Source organism: Accipiter gentilis, chromosome 32, assembly GCF_929443795.1.
Source record: "Accipiter gentilis chromosome 32, bAccGen1.1, whole genome shotgun sequence".
NCBI classification, from domain to species: Eukaryota; Metazoa; Chordata; class Aves; order Accipitriformes; family Accipitridae; genus Astur; species Astur gentilis.
The window spans coordinates 18,235,962-18,254,970 of record NC_064911.1 but is presented as its reverse complement, the minus strand read 5'-3'; the positions used below and the strand labels follow the sequence as shown (position 1 = coordinate 18,254,970).

At 40.6% G+C, this 19,009-nt stretch overlaps 1 protein-coding gene across 16 annotated transcripts in view; it reads right to left on the bottom strand.

Annotated features, from left to right (window-relative positions):
* Positions 1 to 19,009, bottom strand: part of KLHL15 (kelch like family member 15) — a 34,595-nt gene that overhangs the window by 14,017 nt on the left and 1,569 nt on the right. For 11 of the 16 annotated variants that reach the window (XR_007510290.1, XR_007510289.1, XR_007510288.1 and 8 more), the window contains exons 1-2: positions 16,008 to 16,118; positions 6,642 to 7,353 (exon numbers count right to left, since the gene is read on the bottom strand). Coding sequence is in view for 10 of the 16 variants with exons in the window: in XM_049835022.1 (XP_049690979.1) it covers positions 6,642 to 7,346 (705 nt within the window). In the remaining 6 variants the exon portion in view is untranslated. Of the gene's footprint in view, positions 1 to 6,641; positions 7,354 to 16,007; positions 16,119 to 16,377; positions 16,454 to 18,097; positions 18,195 to 19,009 lie in introns of those variants that run through there. The other 5 variants (XM_049835017.1, XM_049835014.1, XM_049835012.1 and 2 more) reach the window with 4 other exon arrangements.

Below are 19,009 nucleotides of genomic sequence, written 5' to 3'. Positions count from 1 at the left end.
AAAAGACAAGTGATTTTTGCTTCACCTATATGCATTTCAAGTTTTCTTGGATGATTATGGAAGACAACAGGATCAACATGCAACGTGAAGCATGCCAGCAAAACCTGGCAGAGATGGAAAATGTTGGGGTTTTTTTCTTCCCCCCTCAACACTTACAACTCTGTCTTTAGATCTAGAAACTGAAATGTCAGCCAGAAACTGGAATTAAAATAAGCCTCATATATCCTTACTACTCTACTCCTTCACATAGCCTAAATCTCATCCCATGAGAGCATGCAAAAGGAAACAAGGAATATCTCTAATTCCAGAAACAAAATCTCAAGATCAGGGAATCAATGTATTAGTAGTTTACTACTACTTATCTTGATAAAGGCACTTAACATCAAAGCAAAACCTCAATCTCTTACCTTAAACCAGAAAGACATCAAGAAACAAATGCAACTACCAGTTATCAACAACTCTTTCAGACTGAAGTTCATGGGGAAGCTATCTACAAGCACAATATTGAAGAGATGAACATGAAAATACGTAAGAACTAGCAATTCTTACAATATTTAAAAAAAAAACCCACAGAACAAAACAGAGCGATGGTCTGTCTAAATTCTAGTAAGCAAAGGTAGTTGGAAGCTTCCTAGACTTTGCTGTTGAGGAAAAATATTAGTGTTTCTAGCCTTCCACCTTTCACCAGCACAACCTCTACCACACAGGAGTGGTACCTCTCCTGAGGCTCAAATGATGGTCTAAGATGAATGTTAGGATATGCCTATATGAAAGTACAGACTGCTCACACTTGCTTGATGCAAATGAAAACAAAGCAAATATAGGTCAGTTTGCCCACTTTCACATTCACACACTGTCTGCATGAAATCTTCCAGAATTATTTGAAAGTCCTATTCAACTCATAGTAAGGAAAACCCTCCAAACAACTACACTTCTGAATAATTTTACAAAACTTTTAATTACTTATGTGTATAATCAAAAAAGAGAAGCATTAAAATTCAGGTGTTTAGGTATTAAAACACAACTGTAAGTTGTGCAAATGTTTTATTTTTAGCAGATTAAAGATCATGGCCTTCAGCAAGCCTTTTGTGGGAATTGCTGTCTGACACGCAAAATACGCTGAAGGAAATCCCTCAGCATTCAGAAGTATGCTCCTGCCATTACCTTTAAGTAGCAACAAGTAGCTGATCAACAAATATTTAAGTGCTTACCAGACTGATTTTCCTGTTTAAGTTCAAATAGAGAAGCTCTAGAAGGAACATGCCCTAATTTCCAACATACTCAGTTAGAGAGAATGCTCACAAGTTTCTGCAAAACATCCAAACCAGATGAAAACATACACTAACTGTGATGAACCTTCAAGTAAAACAAATGTGCATTCTTAAGAGTATATCATCAACTCTGAATTGGTAAGAAAAATACAAACGCTTCACAGCATTTTCAAAGTAAAAAGACTATTCTGTTATCTTGCTGAAGCGTCTCAAAGTTGAAGTTGGACTTCCTTACCAATGCCAGTTTTACTGTAAAAAAGGAATTTAATCCAAGTGCTAAAGCTTTGCTCATGTGATTTTTTACATTGGTTCTGCAGGGACGTAGTGCTAGCGTAAGAGCTCCCTGAAGAACTCTTAATGAGAACTACCTCATTGCATCATCTACCAGTCACAGTGGTTCACAGTTGGACTTTTAGCTACACAGACAGGGAACAGCATAAACAACAATCCAACGTGTCACTCCATAAAAAAGAAGATTAAGAAAATAATTAAAAACATCCACCTCTCTATTGACCCCCTAGGTAGTCAATACCAAAAGCATCAAGACTTCACCAAAATCACCACCATCCCTCCAGCCACAGTAAAGTGGAGCTTGAATGCATTTTCTCTTTTTCATTCTGAACCAGTGAAACACTCAGTAAAAACTGCTGGCACTCCAAATTAATGCAGCTATTAATAATTGCCTATTTTTCTGCTGTATTACAATGCATGCTTTTCTAGTCGCAGCAGCTATGCAAGTTTCAGAATTTTCCATCTATATTCTATGAAAAAGCCAAAAATGTAAGCCATTAGTTTCTAATCGGAAAAGTGATCCACACAAAAGACCAGATGTATCCCATGTTAAGCTTATCATCTTCCCCCTGCCTTAAAACAATTAAGCAAATTAATAAGCTGCAGGAAGAGCAATGAAATGCAAGGTAAATGTTCTGTAACACGAGTTTGACTTCAGTATATAGCTTCCCCCCCCCCCCCCCCCCCCCATATTGCTCATATTTTGTTACTTGGGCTTTTAGGAAAAAACTTTCAAAACCATAAAGAAAGGCTACTTTTGAAGTGCCCAAACTAAACACATATTATTTGTACACCTGGTAACTAAATCTTAACATGTTATTATATGAGGTAGATATTAGCTTGATTCCTTCTGTAGAATTAGTAAAAAAAAAAAACACAGAAAAATCTGGATGGCTCATAACATGACTCTATCATGTCTAGCCACATAAGCAGAGAACTATTTCAAATGTTATAAAATTGTGCTTACTTAAGTTTTCTAAAACTGCCAATTCTGAATGTGTAAGTTATACAACTCAAACTCAACTAATAGGAATACAGACGCTATGCTACACCTTTTCAATGAATAATGATGGCGTCCATATCAGACTTCTAGAGAGCAATTCCTTCCTTTTACTTGCAAAAAGAATTGTTATTTTCCTAGAGACTAAGCTGAATCAAAACTAAAGATCCATCAATTCTGCTAACTAGGATCCTTGCTATTTTCACATCTACTTATCTCTGGGCGTATTCTAAGCACAATTATAAGACTGTCAACAAACATTATCAAAATGTTAACACACTCCAATTCAAAATTCAGTCAAATAGAACAAGTCACACATATGTCTCTCAAACAGCAGCAACCACAATTACTTTGCAACCAAACATCAGTATACGCAGCATTGCACAAGCTTCTGTACTTAACTTTTTCCCTTCTTCTAGCATTGATCATTACTTGGTTACATCCCATGGCCAGTATGAAAACTAGTCAGTACCAGCATAGGGCTTTGAAGGGCTATCACTTAACATTTTTCAGCCTAACCATAGAGAGACAAGATGACATAGCCTCTGTGCAGCAAGGACAATGCCCTCAAATTGAGTATTTTGCTGTTCCTTTTTAGAAACTGGCAAGAGAAGTTATCACAATCAAGCTGGAATCTAACTCAAATCTAACCTCTCAAATCAGAGTGCAGCCAACAATCTATGTGCCAGAATAGAGATGCTCAGCACTTAATAAATACTGCTAGAAAATCTATCCAAGTCAGCAATAACCTTTAGACATAAAAATATCAAGTGCAGCACCTATTTAAGATGAGGGACCCAACTAACCTCATCCACTAGACACTTCTTATTCTAAGCTTCAGCGTACGAAGTTGCAGAAGTAGATATATATATGAATTACTAGACAGAGGGAAATGAGAAAAAAAAAACCACAAGTTCAACACATTTATCAAAGGTAAAGTCACAATGACATAAAATTACAATGACTTCTCAAATGTCACCATTTTCTAGGCACAGGAAAGCACATACTCGGAGATAATGTGCTATTCATCCTACCTCTACAGCATAAACTGATGGACCTAGTGATTAGCAAGTTTCCGATTTAAGCTGGAAATTTATAAATCAGCATGGGCTAGTCGTAACAAACCAGACTGGGCATCAAAAAAACCCTTTTGATTTTAAGGACAGAGGTTTTGACAACATTTCAATCTGAGTAGTACACAGAAACTAAATGGAGCTTAAACAGTATATGAAGGGAAATCATGACATGGTTGCCTCCAGTAACACAGAGATGAACTCAATGATCTAGGAGAAATGCCCTCTAACTTTATCTCCAACCTTCCTCAAGACTTACAGAGCCATGGATATGTTTCAGATAAAGGAAAACGTAACATGGTAGTGGAACTTGTGCTTCTCCCCACACACTTTGCCTTTATTTTCTAACTATTCCCCAAATCCTTACTTCATTTATCTTTCCATTTTTCCTCATACATGTACATCTATTTTAAGGGCTGAGGAACAGAATGAGCATCTATCCATACTTCAGAAGCAGTTCTTCCAGGACAGTATAGAGTAATCAAACAGGTTGCACCTTCACTTGTGCACTCCAAATGCACATCAGCCTCAAGGTATAAATCGAGTCACTCATAATTTCATTTTTAAAAGGACAAGCCATCCCACTCAGATTGCAAATCTCTTCAGAATAATGATGCAAGAAATAGAATGGCTTAAGAGGCCAAAACCATCCTTACTGTGACTTGCAAAGTTAAGTTATAGAAGTTATTTATATACTACAACGACAGGCATCTTAGAAAAGTGTATTAGAAAGATTACGTAAGAGTACATATGACAAGCCAGCCACTGTATAGCAAATACAGAGTTAGCTGAACCGTAAGACTCAACCTCAGATTGTATTTGGTACATTCACACAGGCGTTTAGTATGTGCTGGCTTCAGGAAAAGGGTGAATTCTGTTTGTGGATCTGAAAAAAAAAAAAAAAGAAAGGAAAAAAAAGAAGAAAAAAAAGGTGGCAGTTTTACCAATATTCTCCCCCTTCTAGGCACAGAAGAGAGTTCTCCTCAGGTTACTTCCAAGACAGTCAACATACATGCTCTTATACTTAAAAAAACCAGTGTGGTCTATATTTTGATGTTAGCTCCAACTGCACTTGCTCTTTGTCACTTGTCATGCTGGATTACTCAACGCTCTCTAGCTAAGGCAAAACACTCCTAGCTGCAGCAACAAATGACATACTTATTTAGCTGTGCTTCCCTCTGCTGAGCTGTCCCACTCCAGAATCTGCACTAGCTTCTCTCTGTTCCTGCATGCAATTAATAGAAAGGGTATTCACAGATAAAGCTTTTACATGTGGGTATATAAACTGGGATGCTGAAAATTACTTCTCTCCTTAAGTAGTACCTATCTGGCCATTTGGTAGCTGTCATAAAACATGAGAAGCACTGTATGCAGGATTTATACCACTGATACCAAAACCAGCTGCAGAAGTTAGACCTAAATATAATGCTGAAGACCAACATATACTTTTCACTTGCGCTTACAGAAATTTAACTGGAGACAGCCTGATGCTTGAACTTGCATCCCAAAAACTCAAAAAGCTGAAGCAGACTTTTTCAGACAAGTCTTAACCTATTAGACTGACCTTAAGAATACTCTGCAAATCCTATCAGTTTTCCTACCGAAGGGCTTAAATGACATAATAATAAGGTAAAAGCATTATTAAAAACAAGACACTACACAGTATCTGGCAGAGTTCAGCTCTTACTAGTTGGAAATGTTTTAACCCAATATAAACATTACATTACTGTTCTAAAATATGTTTAGGTATTTATTTTGTTTATGTCTATAGGCTAATATAGGATCATAAATACATTTTATGTACTATTACTTCCTCTACTCAATTCACACACACAAATACAATCCAAAATATAAAAACTCACTAGTCTCTGAAGTAATTAATAGCTTTTATAATTTAAAATACAAATAAGTGTAAATATTACTGCTTAAATGATCCAGCAGCCCTTAAAACCACCAAGAACAAGACAACCTTATCTGTGTATTCACTAGATACCAAATTAATTTGTAAATTAATTTTTAAGAATCCCAACAAAAACACAGGGTGTTAAATTCTATTAATTCACTGAGAGGTGGAAAATACACAAGTTAAAGTTATATCTTATCACACAAAATTAACATTGTTAAAAGAAATCAGCACGGTTTAAGTAATTCCTAACCTGAATACCCTTACTGTTACTAGCCTGCGAGAGCGCTGCTTACAGAGTTTTGTAATTCTCTACTGTTGACAAATACTTAAGAAATTCTTCAGGAATTGGAAAACAACATTTTTTGTCTATTCTTCAATGAAACAGTAGAAAAAGCAAGTTCTCTTTCAAGCTCTTAATACATACAATGATCAGGTGAATTTTAGATCAACAAAGATTCCTCTGATATTTAAAGTAAATCATTACATTTCACACCCCCAATAACTTTCGTTGCATTATGTGCCTTGTGTAGAGCCAAATGTACGTGTAACTTTGCAGGATCAGTGCTTACTTCCAACCGCTGTGTAACAGCACAAGCGCTGAAGAGATGACAACAACAAAAACACCCTGCAGATTTAACAGCAGGTACTGGTTTTCATTTGTAAATAAAAAATTCTGCACTTAAAACATGTAAAATCTACAGTCACTATGTTTTGATTACACTGATAACAATTATCATGACATATGCCCTACATACTGTACGCAGCTCTAAAATCTCTGGAAAGCAAGAAGCAACTTGTGGAAAATAGTAAGAACAATTGAAAAAAAACTTGATACAAGTGACCTTGTTTTAAAATGTCCTTTCCATATGAGGTCACTTAAAAACATGTATTGTAAACCTACCTGTTCTCCAGCCACTGTACATACTATTGTCTAATAATCAGATGACAATACTCTTGGATCTTTGTCTTCCACAGGTTTATTAGAAAAATAAATGCTATCTTTTTGTTCCTCCTAATAGGTTTGGGAATCTTACCTATTTAATGGCATGCTGCCCTAGCTAAATGATGAATCCTGTCTATTGCTTTTCAAATGCACCAACCTTCTCAAAAACACTGGATGGTGTCATCAAACAAAACCTGATGTTCTGAATAATGGTGTCCGTATGCCTCCAGCGTCTTCTATCATGGCGCAGCCAGGCCTGAACAGCTTCATACAGCTCTATCTCTGGAAACCTGCTCAGATGATCATTATCCAAGTAAGACATGAGCTTCTCAAAGCTCAGATATGAAAGGAAGTCAGGTCTGGACATGAGTGGCACAAAATTCTCTAGCAGAAAGGAGTCCAATTTTTCCCTGACTCCTTCGATGTTTACACCAAAATCATCCAGAAGTCTCATAATTTCTGCACAGTTTTCTAAGCAGATTTTAGCTAAGAGGAAAGAGCAGCAAAATTTTACCACCTCTATAAGCTGGACATACATGGCAGCCTGAAGGATTTCATGAACAGTGTTCATACTCAGTTCAATAGTTCCATAGTACATGAATTGGAGGACATGACTGAAGCCTGTAGCTGTCAGACCCTTCAAATGGATTTTGTCCTGATCTCGTTCTCGCATATCAGCTGTGAACATAATCCTGAAGTAATCACTCTGGGTGGCAAGCAGTGCTTTATGGGCCTGAAATTGGTGGTCTTCAATGACAAGTGTGACATCAAGAAGCAATCCCTCCTCATACAGTGCTCTGAATCCAGCAGAGACACTGGTGTCATGGATGGAGGAGCTAAACCCTTCCACGTCCCCTGCCATGAATCACCTGGGGGAAAGAAAAAATAAATAAATAAATTGTTATTTCTAATAACATATCACAAGCCCTTCCTGATAAATCCTAACTGAGAATGCTTTTATTAAGACTTAAAAGTCTTCAACATCCTTTTTGTTTTCTCTTCAGCTGAAAAATCAACTTAAGAAACAACTTAATACACAAACTTTAAATATTTCTCGCCCCCCAAAGACCCTCATTTTAAAGAAAGGGTAACAAATAAGAATAACTATGCAATACTGCTGAAGCAATTCCTCACTCCAAGCTATTTAGTGGTCAGATAATGAATATGCAATACTAAAATGCTCGTCGTGGTTTTCTCCCCCTGCCCCCCCTCAATCTTTCTAAAGAATTTATCTCAGGGGAGCAATAAAACACCCACTCTTGAATATCAAAGGTTTCAGAAAGGAAGCCAAACTTCCTTAACTTCAGAAACAAGCTCCAGTTGATCTGTACAAGGTATAACCTAAAAAAATTTTAGTCTCTTTAAAAATATATGTCAATTTACTCAAAAGTTATTTCTAGGAAATAGAACATTTTCAGAGATACTATTTAAGTTTGTGTGTTTCACTTCTCCTGTAACAACATAGTTGTTCCCCCTTCATCTCCCTCCCTTTATCCCCCCCTGTTTCTTACTATAGGGATTAATTAGGTGATGTGATTTATAAACTGCAAAATACTAAGGCAATAGGAAGCACTGACAAGATTAGGTCACAATAAATAATATTCTGTATACTGGGTTTAGTGAAGTTTAATTGCTTATTAAGCGTTTGAACACTTGCAGATGCAGTGTTACTTACGTGCAAGCTATAGTCAACCTGTAAATAAGCCAAAAAGAAATTATAGACTAGCAGGATCCTACCCTGTTAAAGTTAAGGAAGATAAATACTCAATGAAAATCCATACCAAAACCTATTCAAAATCCAGAAATTTCTCAAAATCTTGCTCAATTTCCTTGGGTTTAGGTAGGGTGAAGTTGCACAAGGCAGCCTGAACCAATCTAACAATTTATCACTAGTTAAAGGGCAATGGCACACTCCATTCTCCCTCTCTGTCCTTATTCTGGGGTCTGAGCTCTTGCTGCCTACTTTGAGCCATTTCTGGTGCTCGCTGGACTGCTCCAGAAAGCTAACTCAACTCATAAACCTGACAGAAAACTAAATGAAGGGTGGGGGCGGCAACAACGACACAAACACCACCACCCCCCAGCACATGCAAAACCTCAAAACCAGAGAGCCTTCTGCTCATCAGTGAGCTGACTTCTGACTTGACACTACAGGGGGTATGGCACAAGAACGAACCTGATGCAAAAGGCAGGACATCACACTTGAGCAGGAACAGGGAAAAAGAGTAACGTTGTCCCCTTTTGGCATTAATCAGCTACAGGAATTGGTTCAACCATTTTTGTTTCACTTTATCGCACCCTAAATAACACTGCAGCATTCACTCAATTATTTGTGCATTTAACACCAAATTTCCTATAACAATTAATAATGTTTTGGTACTGGTGACCTACATGAAAAGCTAAATAACACCAACACATTTAAAAAACTGCTGATTTTCATGGTTATAGAACTTTACAGCAGTATATGGACCCAGAAGTGACTCTAGGTTGGCCCAGGTTTCACAACTTCAGGGAGCAGTTAACATGTTACTCACATTTCCTCAAGCACCACATCCTGACTGCTGCCACTGTAACTGGAATGTATTTTATTAGACTCCATCAACAGATAATCACCTTCTCTCCTTAATTCATCGGCACACATCTTGGAAAACAGAACTGGAGAGACTCTTCGTCTATGCAAAACTAAAAGGGTGAGTGGGGGTTTGTAGCCACACCTCATGGAATTAGCACCGCTCCCACACTGTTGAAGCCTGCTGACAGGTTCTGTGCACAATAGAGTCAATGCCGGGAGTGTTCACGACAGTTAAGGCCTTATGAAAAAATCCAAATTCCTGAAAGTAAGACCAACAGCAGGAGAACAATGCTGACAATCCAATGGCTTTCTTGCCAGTACCCGTGATAGCACACTCCCATCTATGTCACTGAAGACAAGAGAGAAAATACAAACTGCTCTGGAGCTTCATATAGCGAGTCCCTGATTCCTGAACACAGCACGTGCCTACCAGAAGGAAAAATTACCATCATATATTATTCTTAGTTGTTGCCAATTCTCACACAAAAGCAGACAAGGAAAGAATTACTTTACTAACTCTTACCACCTCAAAAAGCAGTAACAAACTGAAGAGGATGCCATAAAGCCTGACTTTACAGCATTTTGCTTTCTAACTGGATTTCTGGTATCAAATAAAAAGGTAAACGCCAATACTAGCTTTTTTTCTTCTTTCACTAGAGCACTTGTAACTCCCCCCCTCCGGTCCCCAGTTCTCTAATCTTTAATAATAGTTGAGCTCATCCTTCAGTCTTTCCTGTGTAAGAGATTTAATGGTCACTTGCCTTTAAATGGGCCACCCATGTTTTCATAAAACATATAGCAACTTAAACAACTATCTCTCAATTTTGTTTGAAATTGGCCAACAGGTTCAAAGCTTATTAGGATTCTCAGACAGTACAACTGTGTAAGTTACATTTCTTTAGGAGACCAACTAAGACATATGGCTCAGCTTCAATTCCAAGATCGATGGAAAAAACAGGACAGGACAGTTGGAATTTGCAAATGTGAGACATGAACAGAGTAACGCAACAATATATTGGGGAAAAAAAAAGAGTCAGAAATGAAGCAACATTCCCCAGGTGACTGAAGCAACATAAATTAACCTGAAAATAACAGGATCTCCCATCACACAGGCTCATGCAGGCAGCAATCCCATGCAAGGGATTTCTTCAGAACAGTACATACATTACTGCGTACATGAACAACACAGAAGAACCATACCAGTAAGCTCCAAATATATACTAGGGTCTTTCTCCTTAACTTGAGAAAGATAACTACATTACAGATCTGCAAATATGAGGGGAGAAATTAACTTTTACATCAGACTGCTTTAAAATGCCCCTTTCAACACCCTCAAAGAAGCAAAAAGGAAAAGTTGGCAAGTGAAGGTAAGCAGACACAAATGGTAGAGGGTAAATGCGCCAAATCCAGACGAGCACCTCCAGCGTGCCTTTTAAGGATCAAAACAAATAAATAATACACAAAACCAGCATCAGAGAGAGTCCTGGGCAACCAGCTCTAGGTGGTCCTGCTGAGCTGGGGCAGGGGACCAGATGACCTCCAGAGGTCCCTTCCAACCTCAGCTACTCTGTGATCAAGTTGCTTTTACATAGAGACTGCACTGTGGGATTTTTTTTTTTTTGTGACCATCCTTTTAATTCTGATTAAGTAGGAATAAGACACACACACACAAAAACCCCCAGATATAATCTACTACCCTTCAAATTTTAAATCTATCAAAAAATAAGGTGGTAGGGATCACCAAAAGTAAATTTTAAACCCCCTGCATTTAGGGAACACCTTTTAGGGTTCCAATTTTCACATCTCACTAAAACTGGCTATTCCGTAAAAATATACTAAAACCAGAAGTCAGCTGCAAAAGGCTACAATGGTAACAAAGTGGTCAACGCTCTGAAATTATTACTTCAGAAGGTTTTAAAAATGTGAGGGGTTAAGTCACTTAATCCTCCTTTTCACATCCCTGCTTATATTATTTTTAGTAAATCTACAGTTTCAATCTCAAAATATTTTTCCTCCCAAACATCAGACAGCATTTAATGGATTATTCAAGTAGAGACAAAACCAGTAAGACTTCTCCATAACACCATCTAAAGAAGCTTCAGAATTCTATGAGTGAAAAGCGAAAGACTACTTGTCTTCCTCCATTAAATAAAAGGAGTAAATACCGGTTTTTTGGCATAAAGCCATACACAATATCAGCACATATATTTTGCTTTACAACACAAAAATATATTGGCCAGTGCAAATACACAAGGGGGTTAAAACAGCACATAAACTGGGAAACTAAATAGTTAAATGCGTATTATGATCAACTGGTAAAAATCTTCATTTCTACAGCTAATATCCTCAGTCAAAAGCAAACAGCAATGTGGTAGTTCAAATATTAAAAAAAGCAATACAAAATACTCTCAAATGAAGTCATTTTTCTAAAGCATAGCTATGCCATTCCTCCCACACACACATTTGCAATCTTAGATGTAATTCTATGCACTATTCAAATGCTGCAGCTTATTTCCCAGAGGACAATAACATAACGATTTTTTTTCATATTTTCAATAAAAATGCAAAATTCAGAGTTAAATTTTCTTCACACATGCAAATCACAACAGCACACTTAATCCTAAGGAAGACATGTAGCCTACAGTGGTCTGTAAGAAAACAGGAACAAAAAATTCCAATGTATAAACAATAAAGGGGGGGGGGGGGGGAATAATCAAAGTTGACGTTCTGCATTGTTCTGCGCATACTAGAGCTGATCAGTATAATGCAGCACAGGACATAAGAGTCTCTGCTGAAAAGCCAAAAGAGAAATACGCTTAACCTTATTAGCTTTTCCTGACATTTCTTCCTCTTTTAGCACATAATGCATTACAGAGTCTACTCTGCTGTGACTGTAAAAGCACTTACTTGGAACACTGATTTCTCATCTTTATTCCGCAGCTGTAATAAAAGTCTGAAAACCCTGTTCCAGACTGCTTTTTCTTGCTAAACAAGGAGAACCTTCTTTCCTCAGGGTATCTGAGGCTCTTAGTCACAGGCAGAAGAACTGGAGTCTAAAGGCACAGGCTATTGAGAAGGAAGTTATGGAATACCCGCTTTTGGCTCATGCCCTGCTTCATTAAAAAAGTCTATCCAGGCTGTACTTCCCGAAAAAGTACCCTTTTAAATAAATGTGTTTATGTGATATGTAAACTCATATGCACTTTCTAGGGATAGAAATGTATTGCTCTGGAAAAGTATTGACAATGCCAACTGTAGCACACCAGCTGAAAGGCAGGTTTCTGCTTTCCTTTACTGCTGTTCCTTAACAACTCATTTGAGATGCTGAGACAGAACTAGCAAGTTCCTTTGTCTACAGATTATGAAGTAATTGTTCATTCTACCTACCTCATAGAAATTCTGAGAAACCACCTCTGTGAACACAGCTAACAACAAATTTTCACATAATAAAAGACTATATCTATGAGTTACACAAAAAAATATTTCACCAGACATACAGAACCATACTTTGGTTACACGAAGTACTGAAGTAAACCTTAAAAATCCAATAATCTGTTCCATCTATCCCATTCCTTTCATCCATCAAATGTGTGCATTTAAATGCAAATTTTAAAGCCATTACATATGCTTTATTTCGTGAGGTGCATAATGAAGACTGCTTTGAACAGAATCCTTTGACCCTAAGTTTGTTAAAACAAACATTTTCCTGCAAAAATAGAATGTTTCTCTACAGTCAAATGTTATACACATGTATGAAAATACAATACACACTGGCATTTGCACACAGAAGCAAAACATTCACAACTGCACACATTCATCACTAAAAACCAGGCCTCTGAATGCAGTGTACTGCAATGAGCGAGAATGTAATGAGTGTATAAAAATACATTTACACAGTATAAATAATCTATCCCCCAAATTAAACCTTTGTTTACATGGTTTGACACTAAAACCATTAAACCTTGTCCAAACCACCATTTTTCATCACAATTCTCCACTAACAGCAACAGAAGGAATGACGTAAAAGTGAGCTAGATCAATAACCAGCAGATGCTGAAACTTTCCATTGCTACAATTGCAAAAGTAGGAAACAAAGAAACACATCAAGTTCATAGGTGTTTTATCTAAAATCCTTTATAATTAATATGCTAAGTCTGGGAAACAATTTATCTTAAATGCATGGGTAGGTTCACACTAAAGACTTCATCCAATGCGTGCCGAGAATGCCAAAAACACTGGATTACTTTAGAAGTGAGAAGTTAGGAGCTTACCGATCGCTGCCAGTCAGAGGAACCAGACTGCCAGAAATCTAGAAGTTAAAACTTGGGTACTCCTGAAAACTGTCCACACTGCAGGAAGAATTTCTTAGGGGCACGCATCTGACCATGACAGCTCCTCTTACAATCTCTACCCATGTTGCTCTCTTGAAGCAATCTGCATCAGTTCGTAACAACAGTGGCACTTTTATAACACCTCAGTGTCTCCGAGGTCATTATGGTAATGCTAGAAGCATTATCAGAACTAGTTATAACCAAACATATTAAAACTCAGTATGGATTGCGTCTCAGCTCGGTACGGTTACAGGTCATTCTGTAAGTATGCTAGAACCCTGCTGAGTAGTCTTTAGCTATCTTCATAGACTTCAGTAGTAGGAGAGAGTGTTTTGTTCCGTTTCCTTTTTCAGAAACCTCTAACTCAAGCAGACGTGTTGGTGCGCTCATAAGCACGTATTCACAATGGATAGGTTTCTCAGCTCATATTACTCTCTGCTCCTCAAAACTTATACCATAACCCAATTTAGTCTTTCTGCACAGAAAGATCCAGATGTTAAAAGCACACACACAAAAGATCAGAACCAGTCTGTTTTAAAATACTGCGGAAGAGTATAATTTTCACATATTTAATTTAGATGAATGCTAATCAATTGTATGTCAGAAACTTCCCATTTTGCAACACTAGCCACCAGAGAATAAAATATGGTCCCCAGCTCAGTCCTTAAATCAAGCTTTAGGATTACTATCAAAAGGATTCTGATGAAAGTACATGCTTGACAAGCATTTTAAGACTGCCAGACGTATGCCTCAGCTGTAGTAGCTTGACCAGTTTAACTTCACCTAACTCAATCTAAATTCAGCTTCTGTCTCATGAATTAACATCAATGAGATATACATTAGTTTCTCATCGTATTAGTCCATTATGCAGATGATGTAACTGCACTTCACAGACATTAAGATAGTTTAAACCATTTGGAGAAAAGATCATTGCATCACTACACCTGTATAGAAAAACATGCTCCCAAATGTAGAGCAAGCTCAGCTCAGTGCTGTTCCAATTACATTCACTGATACCAGAACAGGCACCAAGTATAAAATATTTTTATTACATCCGTAAGAATGACAATAGTCTTTAACTAAAAAAACTTGTATCACTAGTACCCAGAGTTATATGATGGTAGTGTTGAAAACTACGGATTTGCCAGTGCTCTCAAAGTGGACAGGACTGCTCTATCCTGAGTGCCAACATTCCTTTTTTCTATATAAATATATATATGTATATGTATTATTCTATAATGATTAATTTTTCCACATGTAAGAAAAAATATTAATAAAGAGTGATTTTCTCATTGCAAAGATATTTATCAAGAAAATCAAGGCGTATTTTATACAGAAAAGGAGCAAGTTAAGTATTTCTTAGTAGCAAAAATCTAATCCTACTTTTTTGGACTCTTCATAAGTTTTTAGCATAATAAAAAGGTAATGAGCTACACGTAGTATTTAAACTCTATTAGTAAAAAAATTTTTAATCTAAATTGAGATAGTTGAACTACCCCTTACAATTCTTTGTTATTATCTGTATATTTATTGCTCACTTAGTTAATACTTTTGACATCTTTTGAGAAAATGAGATTAATGAGATTGTGCCTTTTGTTCAAGACACACAGCTTTTGACCTCATTGCGAAATGTCAACCTCATTTGTCAGAAAGACAGAAATCTCAAACATATTAAATTTCTACAGATTTCCCCTCAAATTGGCAGCTAGATAAATGAAAAAGACCTGGTATCTCCAGTGTGTGCTCAACAGTTATCTGTTCTGCTTTGCTTGCTGAAAGGCAAATCAACACATGCGTAGATCCAAACCAGCCACAGGGTATAATTAAGGAAAGTGAAAGGAGATGAGTGACAGTGGGAAAGTTTATAGGACATGTGGTAGAAATTAAACAGGTTGGCTAGGTGTTGGAAGGAAAAAGACAGAAAGGATGTTGGCGCACGGTGGTACGCTGAGGGGATCTGCATGTGAACTGGGGCAACGGTGGTCAAAGAGCTGCGTTGTTATCTTAGGGACGAGTACACACAACAAAGAAGTCAACAGGAAGCCAGTAGTTCTGCCCTTTTATCCAATAACAGCTTGATGGTTCCCCTATTCTTCTTCTAAAGAGGGAGTGGGGGGTGAGGGGGGAACAAACCCCACACAAAAAAAACCTAATAAGTTTTTTTTTAAGCCACGCGTCCGGATTTACCAAATAGCTCAAAGCTCCAGCACCAATCCTGGGCGGGAGTCTGCTCAGATACTTTTTTTTTTTTTATCTCCCCCAACGTCGCTGATGGCCAAAGGGCCATTTTCGGGGTAGGAACTCATATGACCCACTTCAGCTCCTCTGCTTGACACGTTTAGCATCCCTCCCGCCATCCAAAGCTCACAGGCCCAGCTCCCCGACGAAGGGGGGGGGTCTGGCGGGCTCTGAGTTAGAGACCCCCCCCGAACCCCCCCTCCGGAGGCCGCCCAAGCCCTTCACGGCGGCCGGCCCGGCCATGCCCGCCGCCCCCGCCTGCTCTCGGCCGGGGGAGGAAGGTCCCCGAAGGCCAGGAGACGGAGTGGGGGGGCCGGGCCGCCCTCGGTAGGTCGGGCAGCGGCGGGAGGGCCCCGGGGAGCCAGGCGGCGGCTTCACCTACCTCTCGGCAGCGGCGGCGCTGAAGACGCGGCTCCTCCCGCTGGACCGGCGGCGAGGGGGGCCTCTGTGTAACATAAAGCCGGGGGCGGCGGTGGAGGGAGGCGCCGGGGGGCTGAAGAGAGGGGCAATGGCTGAGGCAAAGCCGGGAGGAGGAGGAGGAGGAGGAGGCGGCGGCAGAGGAGGAGGAGGAGGAAGGGGGGATCCTGGGCTCCCTCCTCCCCGCGGTCCGTGCTCAGGGGGAGGTGGGGAGCCGCCCCCCGCCGTGCCGCGCCGCCCGGGCACCGGCGCTCCCGGCCCTGCCTGGCCTGGTCCCCGGGGTCCCTGCCGCTCCCGCCCGCCCACCTCCCCTGCACCGTCTCACACTTGTTTACCTTCTGCGCTGCCTAGCACGGCCGCAGGCGCCATCTTCCCCCGCGACAGGCACCCCGCGCCGGCCGTCACTTCCGCCGCCACCTGCGGGCCCGGCGGAGGCGGGCCGGGGAGGGAGGACCGGGGCGGGGGGGGGGAGGCAAACCGCCACCGCCGCGCTCCAGCCTCGGCCCCGGCCCGGTAACCCGCCGCCCCGTCGGCGTGTCCCGTCCCACCGGTGTTTTCCCGGCCCTGCCGCCGCCGGCTCGTACCGGCAGCCGTGGGGAGAGACCGGGCACGTCCCCCGTGGGAGAGGAGTCCCTTACCGGGGGTTAACGCGGGCCGCGCAGGGCTGGGGTCTCGGGAAAGCGGCACCGACAAGCATCGTCTGCGTCCGGCTCTTAAGGACGCTCGTCCGCAGGCGTCCGCTTTCGGTGGCTCAGGCTCACGTTGTTCTCTTCCACCCCTCCGCCTCCAGGCCGGGTCCCGCCGCAGATCCGCAGCCCCTTTTTTCCTCAAGGCTTTGGTCTTTTTTCTGGGTTTTTCTCGGGGAGCAGCCCCACGGGGGTGGACTGCTGCAACCCACCCCGGGGCAAAGAGCAATCCCCGTTTGGAGCTTGCTGAACTCCTGCACCCCTGACAGCCGGCTGGCCGCAGGTGCCGCGGGCTGATCCCGGCTCCCTTCTCACCACAGGCAGCCTTGCCAGCCGGCGTGAGAACCGGGTCACCGGAGCCCAACGACGGGTCAGGGCCGCCGGGCCACAGGCGCTCAGCGTAGCCACTCTCGAGCAACAAACCGCGAGCAGCTAGCGGGGAACTGCAGCCCAGCGTGGGATGAACAGGGCTTTGCCTTAGCACAAACATCACCTCCTTGCTTTCTCTGTCTTGCCTTTGCCTGGCAAACTCGGACTTTATTGTAAGAGGTGGACCTTTGGTTTGCCACTGCCACCCCCAAACCATTCGCTACCTGCTAAGTACCTCCCCATCACCTTCTGTCCCAACTCCCCGCTTGAAATAGCAGGCCACAGGCTGCCATCCTCTCCCTGTTTATGGCTGTTCCCAGCCCCTTCACTGCCTATTTTCAGTCTCTCGTTACCACCCCCACCCCATTCTTGATTTATAAAACAAGAGCGTACCTCCTCTATAGCTGCCACCCCTGAGCAGAGTGTCTTTCCCACCTTTCACAGCTTCACACAATGAACCCGCTATTTCATGCTGCTTCACAAAAGACTTCCCACCGCTATTCCCACTCTGTTCAACTGCCCTCCTACTGCTCCCTCACGGCCTACTTATTCCACACTACAATCAACCTGCTCCCATTCACTCCTCCATCCCAACGGCCTGACCTCTCTCCACTCAGCAAACTTCATACTATTCCACCTCATCCGCTTACTCGTTCAGTAAGTTTGCCCCATCTCCCCAGTCACTGTTTTAAAACCTGTTACTTCTGCACTTATGGCGAAACAACTGACTTTACGTACTGACTCTGCCAAGACAGCTACTGCTCCTGCCACCTAAGTCTCAAAGGAAAGACATTCTCTCCCTTATTCATAGGGCATGTCTTCCGCTGCACCAAGGACATACCCGCTCACATCTCATGCTTCAGCAAAGAAAATCTGGAGTTTTCTCATACACAGAAATGATACAACCAAAACTTCATGCATCCTTCTGCCCTCTTCAGACTTCCAACCTTCCTAGTTCAGCAAGGGTGGAAAAAGCTAAACAGGGCTGTTTTCGGTTTACCTGACTGTCATTTTGCTGTTTGCAGTTTGTGGCAAGCTGAGGCGTAAGATGATCTTCAGGTCTCTCCTACACACTGCCGCAGAAGAGGACCTCAATCCTAGCCAAAAAAAAAAAAAAAAAAAAAAAAAAAAGCCCAACAGCTTTGACACACTTATTCTCAAGATTTAAAAGCACCCCACCCCCCGCCATTCCCTTTTCATTCACATTGGACAATTTGCCCCTACCGAAAAATAAAAAACATTAATAATGCCTCAATTCTAATCTCCTAAATAAAAAGGTGAGACTGTTAAATCTGGGCCTTGATAATGGCCAGCAGTATCAACATTACCACAGTTAATATTAATTTACATAGAGATTTGCGCTGACCCCACTGATTTAGGCATCTGTACAAAGTTGGTTACTAACTAGTTCCCACTGGCTTAAATGAGACTACTGCAATGAATAAAATTCTGGAGATACATTTTTGAGTTATATTGATACACTATTTACCATTTAATTTGAACAATTTTAAACTTTATTTAACTTATATGTATAATATACTTGCCAACTCCTAGAAATGTTTTTACCTACTTAGACATTTGCAGTCTTTAGACGTCTCTGGTTTTTCTTCATACTACAAATATTTCCAAATACAGTGAATCAAAGTAACAAGAGTATCTCATAATATGTAAAATATATAATCTCATTGTTAAAACAGGAGCAACAGTTGGTGTATTTTTTTTAAGATTCCTGACAGGGTTCTTGGCAAGGATTAAATCCTTTCTAAAGGCTGCTGCAAATGTGACAAAAACTGTTTCCGTAATTTTACACTGCACTGCATTATTGCATAATTTAAACAGCTAAGTAACTACAGAGTCTAGTATTTTCAGTTCATTTTCATAAAAGAGTGATTATACATGCCTGGACATCGAG